At 37.8% G+C, this 10078-nt stretch overlaps 1 protein-coding gene across 1 annotated transcript in view; it reads left to right on the forward strand.

Moving 5' to 3' along the window:
* The window catches only part of ITGA1 (integrin subunit alpha 1), a 166222-nt gene that overhangs the window by 150813 nt on the left and 5331 nt on the right, over positions 1 to 10078 (forward strand). Inside the window, exons 27-28 of the mRNA XM_017533199.2 lie at positions 4253 to 4345; positions 6653 to 6769. Coding sequence (XP_017388688.1) covers positions 4253 to 4345; positions 6653 to 6769 — 210 coding nt within the window. The remainder of the gene's footprint in view (positions 1 to 4252; positions 4346 to 6652; positions 6770 to 10078) is intronic.

Below are 10078 nucleotides of genomic sequence, written 5' to 3' on the forward strand. Positions count from 1 at the left end.
TGGATCCATATAAATTTTAGAATTTTTTTTTCTAATTCTGTGAAAAATGATGTTGGTACTTTGATAGCAATAGTGTTGAATCTAAAAATTGCTTTAGGCAGTATGGCCTAATGATATTAAATGAAGGGTTTTTCTTTTTATTTGTCTAATCTCTGATTTCTTGCAGCAGTGTTTTGTAGGTCTTCTTTTAGAGATCTTTCACCTCCTTGATTAGTTGTATTCCTGGTATTTCAGTGTTTTTTGTAGCTTTCGTAAATTGTGTTCTTTATTTGACTCTCAGCTTGAACATGATTGGTGTACAGAAATGCTACTAATTTTTGTACATCTATTTTATATTCTGAAACTTTACTAAAGTCATTTATGAATTCTAGGAGTTATTTTGGCAGAGTTTTAAGCATTTTCTAGGTATAGGATCATATTACCAGTGGAAAAAGATAGCTTGACTTCTATTTCTATTTGGATGTCTTTATTTCTTTACTTTGCCTTATTGCTCTATCTAGAACTTATAGTACTAGGTTGAATAGGAGTGGTAAGAGTGGGTATCCTTGTCTTATTCCAGTTCCCAAGGGGAATGGTTCCAGCTTTTGCCCATTCAGTATGATGTTGACTTGGATTTGTTATGGATGACTCGCTATTTGGAGGTATGTTCCTTTGATGCCTAGTCTGTTGAAGGTTTTTATCATGAAGGGGTGTTGGACTTTATCAGAAGCTTTTTCCCCATCTATTGAGATGATCATATGGTTTGTGCATTTAATCCTGTTTGTGGGGTGTATCACATTTATTGATTTTCATGTGTTGAACCAGCCTTACATCCCAGGAATGAAAACTACTTGATCATGACGTGTTAACTTTTTTGATGTGCTGCTGAATTCGGTTTGCCAATATTTTTTAAAAATGTATCTCTGTTCATCAGGGATATTGGCCTGATGTTTTATTGTGTATCTGCTAGATTTTGGTATCAAGAAGATGCTGGCTTTATAGACTGAGTTTGGGAGGAACCACTCCTCTTCAATTTTTTGGAATAGTTTTATTTGGTACCAGCTTTTCTTTGTACATCTGTTAGAATTCAGCTGTGACTCTGGTTCAGAGCTTTTTTTTTTTTTTTTTTTTTTTTTAATTACTGATTCAATTTCAGAACTTGTTACTGGTCTGTTCAGATTTTCATGTTCTTCTGGTTTAATCTTCCTATATCCAGGAATTTATCTATTTTCGTTTTCCATTTGCATGGTAGATTGTTCTCCATCCCTTTACTTTGACCCTGTGGCTGTTGTTAAATGTAAGATGAGTTGAAGACAGCATACAGTTGGGCCATGTCTAGTTACACATCTTGCAACTCTATGCATTTTAAGGGGATGTTTAGCCCTTTTACATTCAGGGTTAGTATTGACATATGTATAAGATTTTGATCCTGTCATTGTGTTGTCAACTAGTTGTTATGTAGATTTGATTGTGTAGTTGCCTTTTAGTGTCTGTGGGCTATGTGCTTAACTGTGTTTTGGTGATAACAGGTGTCATTCTTTTGGGTCCATATTTAACACTCCCTTGAAGACCTCTCGTAAGGCTTGTCTAGTTGTAATAAATTCCCTCATCATCTGCTTGTCTGAGAAGGATTTTATTTCTTCTTTGCTTGTGAAACTTAGTTTCATGGGATATAAAATTCTTGGTGGAGTTTCTTTTCTTTAAGGATACTGAAAATAAGTCCTAAACCTTTTCTGGCTTGTAAGGTTTCTACTGAGATGTCTGCCACTAGCTTGATGAGGTTCCCTTTGTACATGACCTGACCCTTCTTTCTAGCTGCCTTAAGTTTGTTTTTTGTTTGTTTCTTTGTTTTCTGAATTGACCTTTGTGAATCTGATGACTGTGTGCCTTGGGGATGGCCATCTTGTGTAGTATCTAGCGAGGGTTCTCCATATTTCCTGAATTTGCATGTCAACCTCTCTAGCAAGATTAGAAAAATTTTTGTGGACTATATCCTCAAATATATTTTCCAAGTTGCTTTCTTTCTTTTCTTCCCTCACAGGAATGCCAATGAGTTGTAAGTTTGCTCTTTATAAACTATGTAAATAATATCATATTTATTGGCGGTTTTGTTCACTTTTTAAAATTATTTTTTAAATTTTTGTCTGAGTTAATTTAAAAATCCAGTCTTCAAGATCTGAGATTCTTTTCTTAGCTTGATCTGTTCTACTGTTAATATTTCCAGTTGTATTATGAAATTCTTGCAGTAAATTTTTATCCCAGAAATTCAGTTTTATTCTTCCTTTTTGCGGGGGTGGGGATGGTTCTTTTCTTTTCCGTTTTTTTGTGGAGATGAGGTCTCACTAGGTTGCCCTGGCTGATCTTGAACTCCTAAACTACGATGCCTGGCATTTTCTTTCTTAAAATGGCTAGTTCATCTTTCAGCTTTTGGATTGTCTTACTGGATTCCTTGCATTGGGTTTCAACATTTTCTGAATTTTAGTGAGCTTCCTTGCCATCTAGATTCTGAATTCTGTATCTGTCACTTTAGTCATTTCAGTCTGGTTCAGAACGATTGCTGGGGAGCTAGTGGGCTCATTGGAAGTAAAATGACATTCTGGCTTTTTGAATTGCTAGAGTTATTGTGCTGATTCTTTCTCTTCTCGGGAACTGACGTTCTTTAACTGTGGTATAAGTTGAGTGTAGTCAGTTGGGTTTGTTTTTGGATGATTTCAGAGGGCCAAGGCTCTGTAGTGGATCTTTATTTGTGTGTGAATTCTCACAGGAATGTTTATTAGCAAAATAATTTTTGGGTTGTAATTTGAGCTGTCATCCAGTAGAGGATACTTAAGAGCAATGGCCAGTAGATAGGCTCTTAGTCTAGTCACTCTTGTATTTGCTCATCTTTGCAGATGTGTTCTGCAGTGGGCGGAGAGAGGCCTTCTCGAATCACTAGCACTGTACCCATGTTTCTTTTTTTAGGTTTTCTGAGCCACAGGCTCCCTCAGGCAGAGACCAAGGCAGAGAGATAGGTGACACCTTTTCCGAACCAGGCCTGTGGAAGGTAGCATGCCCTGCTCCCACGCTGGCCTGGGGCTGGCCCATGAGTCCATGTGTTACCTGTCTCAGTGCTCTGAGATGGGGATTCCTCCCCCACTTGACTGTCAGCCACATATCTCAGCTTGGTACTCCTGGGCTGGACATGGCATCTCTGAGTCTCCAGGGCACCCCACAGCTCAGACTCGGGCTCTGGTTGCTTTGGAGGACCCGAAAGGCTCCCAGGTCAGAGCGAAAGTAATCAGGTGGTGCAGCACCCAGGCTGGGCAGCAGAGACTGTGCTGTGCACATGCTCCTGTGGGGCAGCTAGGCAGGGACCCTAGGAGAGGCCGGCAGGCAGGAGAGGCCGCAGAGCAGATATGCCCCAGTCCCATGGGGGAAGCCTGCTCTCTCCTGGCTTGTGGTCACCTAGGGCTAGAGCCTCTCTGAAGGGATGGGCACCTATGTCTGTGCTTTGCTCACAAAAGCTCTTGGGCTCCATGCTAGCTGAAGCCCTGTGTCTACCTACTCCCTGGGAAAATCCACCTGCCAGGTCACACATCCACTGGAGATGTGGGTACCCTATAGCTTAGATCCCAGAGATCTGTGGGAAGAATGAGCTGTCCCTCAGTCCCCTCCATCTCCCCTTATTCAGGAGCCTTTGGGGATCAGGAAGTAGCCCAAGCATCCAGGTACCCTACACAGGGTTTCCAGCTTTGCCTTCTTCAGCCTTAGTATCTATGTTGCCCCTCCACATACTCTTGGTGTTTTCTCCCTGGAGATCAGATCTGCCCAAATTATGTTGGTCCACTTGATAATTTGGGCTCTCTCAGTGGTAGTGGTGCTTCCTGGATACGTCTAGTTAGCCATCTTGTCCTCCCAGATCATCAATTTCATTTTTTAATCCTAAATAAGTACCTGGATAAACTTCATCACCAGAGTGTAGCTGTTACATGTATTGTTACATTAAAGATAGGCAGAGTTTGATGTTTGTTTCTAATAATAAATCGATAGAAAATATTTTTAAAATTTTTTTCCATTCCGTAACAAGGATCTAAGTAAGGATTTTCTGTGGCAAAGGATGGAGGACCAGTGCACGGTTATTATTTGATTCTACCAGTTCCATTTGGAAGCTAACAAAACAGAATTTCTAATCTTTCAGAAAAATCTTAGCTTTTATAATTGTCCTACTCAAACATGACTAGCTCTCATTTTGATAAGCATAATGTATTAAAAACAAATCTTGTTTGCTTTTCAGTCACATTTTTCCAGCCTAAATCTTACTATAACGGGAGAACTTCGGAGTGAAAACACATCACTGATTTTAAGTAGCAGCAATCAAAAAAGAGAGGTAAGTGCAACAGTGAGTTTTGAAAACATGCATTTCACTCTGAATTTTGTGACATAATGTTTTATAATTGTTGATACTCCCTTAAGCAGTGACTGGTATTGCTCTCAGTAAGTGACAGACACTATTTGCTTCAAATTATACTTCATTAGCTTCAAGTGTGATTTTAGTCTTATGCTTCCTTCTAAGAAACTGGGAAAATCATGATATTTACAATTCACATGCCATGTTTGACTTTATCACTTTTCACTATCACAGTAAATGGATGTTTTTACTTTCACTTTGGTAACAAATGATGCAGTGTAACTTTCCTCCTTACAAGCTGACATTATAAAGTGCAGTTGACATCTGAGGAGGAGCCTCAAAAAACAACTTCTTTATAAAAAGTGCCTTTATAATGTACAGGAATACATGTACTTTTTAAAGTTTTCTTTCAAATTTCATGGAGAAATTTGAAACAAAAATGAGATGGTATTTCCTAATACAAATTCAGGTTTCAGTCCTTGGTAAAAATACAAAGGTTTGAGTTTTCCCCTCTTGTCCTTTTTATAAATTAACATGCCAAGGTGACAGAGTAAGACCCCATCTCTAAAAAAATAAAATAAGTACTTGTTACACATGCAGGCACTTCAGCATGATCTTCCCTCTTCTCATGGGAGACTTTAAATATCCTATGCAGATAAACAGCACCACACGAATCACAAAATTCAATTTGGAAGCTCCCTAACTTTCACACATTCTTTTTAAATTGCTTATTTCAAATTATTCCAATGACTTCTGATAAGTATACACCTTTCAAGAAAAAGGAAAATACATGCATATAATGTTTACTTATGTCATAAAGAGCACCTAGCATAAGCACGCAAAATTCAAAGTTGTTCCTTACACAGAATAGCCAACAGTTCACTAAAACTTAAAAAAACTGAGTATGGCTTATATTGGCAAAGTGCATTTGATTCCTAAATATATGTGTTAAAATTTTATCATTAGTTTTATTTCCCCTAAATGTTAGTTAAAAACTCCCCTGGAAATATTTATTCTACATTCATCCTAAAGGAAAATTATACCCATATTGATAAAATTACTAAAAGTGACAATTTTGTAATTGTGTGATCTGAGGAAAGTCACTGATCTTATCTAGATTCCAGTTTCCGTATCTGTAAGTTCAGGGAATTGTTTTACATGTGCTTAAAATCTGCCTTGCTGGGCATAGTGGCTCATGTCTCATCCCAGCTACTCGGGAGACTGAGGTGGAAGGATCACCTTAGCCCAGGAGTTTCAGATCAGTCTGGGCAAAATAGTGAAACCCTGTCTGTGTTTTGTTTTGTCTTGTTTCATGAAACTGTCATAATGGTCTGATGCTGTGTGTGTCTACATTCTTGCCAGCTCTGTGACCTACCTGGAATGATTTGAGAGGTTTTGATTAGTATCATGTATATACAAACCTCTCCCGTTAGCTTCTTTCTCTACCCTAATCTTCCTTCTAGGTAAAGAAATCGAGAAATTATTACTGTTAAGGGCAAATACAGGGCTTGAACTGTTATTAGTCATTAATATCTACCCTGAACTAAATTTTTTCAGATATCCCAGGGATGGGACACAGAGCAGACAGGTTTCATTGAGGTTTGAGCGCCACCCTGGGAGAGGTCGAGTAGCTGGAACACTAAAAGTGGTCCATTTTACAGGTGTGCTATAAATCACTTAAGACCTGATTTATAGATGTGGACCCAGTGATAAGTCAAGTAGAAGAGCCATTGCGATATAATGAAGAGCACACTGGGAGTGAATATGTATGCAAACATTCACTTATCCGTACACTTGACATTTATGCATTTTATTATATGATAATTACACTTTCAATTTATAAACAAAAAATGAAGCACACTAGAAATAAAATAAGAGGACCTCCTCAGGTTTTTATGACAAGGAACTGCAACATTTCAGCCTAAACTAATGCTGTTATGATAATACAGTAGTCTACTAATTAATCTTTAACACACATAATATGTTGGTATTCCCTGTGTTAAACAGAAATTTACTCCTACCCTTGAGCATTCTGATTCATTGACATTTAACTCTTTATGTATAAATTTCTGAAGGATAAGTTTATAAATGCCTTTTGGTAGTAATAAATTAGACACAGAGATTGAAACTAGATAAAGGGCATTTTCTAATATAAACTTAATGTTTTCTCTGTATATAGTAACAAGATGAATGCACTGGTACAGAACTGTAGCCTGCAAGAACTCAGTGTTCCAGAAGTTCTGATAGGTGTTTATTATGTTAACAATCTTGTTTAATGATTTTTAGCTTGCTATTCAAATATCCAAAGATGGGCTACCAGGTAGAGTGCCATTATGGGTCATCCTGCTGAGTGCTTTTGCTGGATTATTGCTGTTAATGCTGCTCATTTTAGCACTGTGGAAGGTAAGCACCAAAATTCCTTTGACTTTCTACTTCAATCATTAACAGCAAACTGGAGAAATAAACTATAATATATTCAGACTATGTAGTATAGTATTACTGCAGCAATGAAACAAATGTTGAAATGATGGCTAAGAAAAAGAAAAAAGAAACAGTCATATTTCAAACACCACAGACAACTTGATCCAATTTTTATAAAGGAAAAGAAAACTTATTTTGGGTTAGGCATATTCAAAAATCACAAAAGTATCTTTCTAGAGTTTAGGATGATAGGGGACTTTCATATGCCTGTAACAATTAAAATTTTATAATAAGTATGTATTTCTTTTATAAACAGAGAACAGTGAAAACTGTCTTTTATAGAAAAAGAAAAGAACAAATTCCTATATCAATTTAAGGGTATATAAGCAGTAGTTTCACGGTTAAAATTAGCCTTGTTTTAATTACACATCTCTATGTGTCTTAAATATCATAAAATTATTTAATGTTTAAACAGACATGGCACATTTTATATAATAAATTGTGTGCCTGAGGGGAGGATAAGGGATCAGCTGATAGAGGGAAGATCTCGAAGTTTCACAGACTCCTATTTCAAATTCTATGGTAAAAGTGCGTAACCACCTATTTTGTGTCAAGTAACTCTGGATATTTATGTAGATGTTTTGCTTAGGCTGAAATGGGGACGATTTTAAAAACTCTTAGCAGCTGTACAATTTTCACATTAAGCAGAACTGAGATAACAGCTTTTAGGATAAGCTGAATAGAGAATAACATCTCACACACAGTTAAATTTAATGTTTTTTCAATTAAATATCAAATAGGCATTTCTTCTAGCATAATATCCCTCTATGTCTTATCTATTATTTTGTTAAATGGTTAAACTATGTTAAAAATATAGGTTGTGGCTACATATTAAGTGTTCTATTGCCTGAGCAACGTAATTATTTAATCAGATAGTTTAAATAGCAGTTTCTCTCCCACTGAAATACCACCTGTTCCTATCCTTTCTTACTCTCCTGTGGCTCACTTCTTCCTTTGAGGGGCTTACTCTCAGAGGAGACAGCGAACAAAGTCAGATGTAGGTCAGTGGCATTCAATTCAGTAAATAGAATCCATGGCGTTTCTCCAGCAAAGTTCCCAACACAAAATCCTCCACTATATCCAATGTCCAGCTCTTCCTTCCACTTTATAAGGGGTGTATTCTTTCTGTAATTCCTAGCTTTGCCACACTGTGGTACCCAAGGCCTGGCTTACTGGTGTCAACGTTGCACTTGAAATATAGGAAGTGATTTCTTCATTTATATGCACCTCTAATAGAGAGTGTTACTGTTGATTTTTTTCAGCATAGTCTTCTATTCTGAGCACTGCACTTACCCTTATGGTTTTAGGACATCACTGACAAGAGAAGAGGAAAGCCAGAGCTGATATTTGGATAGGTTCTTTCCGGCCTTGTTCCTCTGTTTCAGACAAAGAGAAATTTCAGTCAACTGTTTTTCACTAGTCTAAAAAAGCATAAATATAAAAATAAACTCATTGTTTCTTCCAGATAATGATGTGTTGATACATTCAGATAGTTTCTTAGGTTATTATTACTGTAGGCCCCAAAGCAGGTCATTTGACAAAAACTTTGGGCTCTCTTACCCGGTAAAAATAGTTCCGCCACTTGACTGGGAGGCCCAGCAATCAGAACTGTGATTCCAACGTCGAAGAGAAGGAACTAGCTCTTATTGAATGCTTACTATGTGCTGGGAACTGTTTTAAACAATTCTGCTTTAAGCATTCCTACTTAATACTCATATCAACCTTATGAGGTCTTATGAAACTCCTCTTATAAATGAGGAACATAAAATTAAGTAAATTTCCCAAAGACACATAGGAAGATTCAGAGTAAGGATCTGAATCCTGTGCCAAAACCACTGACTGTTATCACTATGTGTTCTCTCTTGCTTCCATTCACTCTGGTGTCCTCGCGACAATCTTTTCGACCAAGTATTTTAGCTACATTTTATACCTGAGGACATTACAGTGAAGGGAAGTAAATACACCTGAGGACATTAAAGCGAAGGGAAGTAAAGTAACTCTCCCACAATTAGTAGCTAGTAAATGACTAGATTCAAGCAATGATCTACAGAGCTCATTCTTTTTCCGATATATCCCACTGCTGCAGGCTGTAGGGCTGGCCTCTTTACTCTGGAGCTCCAGGAGTTGGGTTTTGTTCAAGAGGGTCATGAACTCTCTGAAACACAAAATACTGTCTGGTTTTAGAATGAGGGTCCCTGGTTGGATTCAGACTTTCAGTAGTTCAATTATATTAAGAAAGCTAATCCCACTTGCCCCTACTTTAAAGTTCTGTTGGAAGCTCCCTGAAGCATGAGTTCAGTTGCAGTGGGCTTCAGAAGGGCTACTCTTATTCCCAGACATTTTTTTTATACTAACTAGATCTGAACGAGACACCTCAGGACTATCCCTTCCTCCTTCTGCTCCTGAATCCCACCACTTTGGAGGTTCACTGGAACTCCCAAGTCTGAGTCTCTGTGAAAGAGGCAGGCCAAAAATTTCTCTTAGAGCAGAGACTCCGTTTCAAAAGACACGGTCTTTATATCTTTGTCTTCATCATACACGTGGCAAAAATTAAAGCTTGACAAAGTGTTAATAACTGCTTAATATACTTCATGATTGATGGGAGGAGCCTTGTAGGGGACATAGTGTAAATGGGTGGAGAAACTTGTCCTGAAATATGGTACCACATGCTGGGGGAGATGCCCAGCCAGAACAGCATATCCAATAGAGTAGAATGACATCAGCCCACGTGGAGCCATGAGAGACTCAGAACATTTCTCTCTCCTAGCTTGATGTCATAGTGATGCCTGAAGTTCCTCAGCTGATGATTTATATATTAATCCTAAAGCTTAAGCCTAATGGTTTGTGAATCTGAGACTTTTACAGTTGGCTCACATAAAACAAGCCTGAGACATGTAGGAGAGCTGACATTTGGGGAAGACAAACTTATTGTTTTCATGTGTATTTGTTCTGTTACCACTTTTCCCTCATCTACCACCAACTAGATGATGGCGTGACAGAGACATAAGCCCTGAATAAAAAGTTTCTAGCCTAAAAGTGCACATTTTTGAGGGCTTATCCCCTCTAAGTCCTCAATTGTTTAATAATTATTTTATAAATATATAGTTTCTTGGCATAATTTGCCATAATTTCATGATTAAAGTGATATAGAGGTGTGCACCTATAGTCCCAGCTACTAGGGAGGCTGAGGCAGGAGAATTGCTTGATCCCGGGAGGCAGAGATTGCAGTGA

This window comes from Cebus imitator, unplaced genomic scaffold (genome assembly GCF_001604975.1).
Source record: "Cebus imitator isolate Cc_AM_T3 unplaced genomic scaffold, Cebus_imitator-1.0 Scaffold80, whole genome shotgun sequence".
NCBI lineage: Eukaryota > Metazoa > Chordata > Mammalia > Primates > Cebidae > Cebus > Cebus imitator.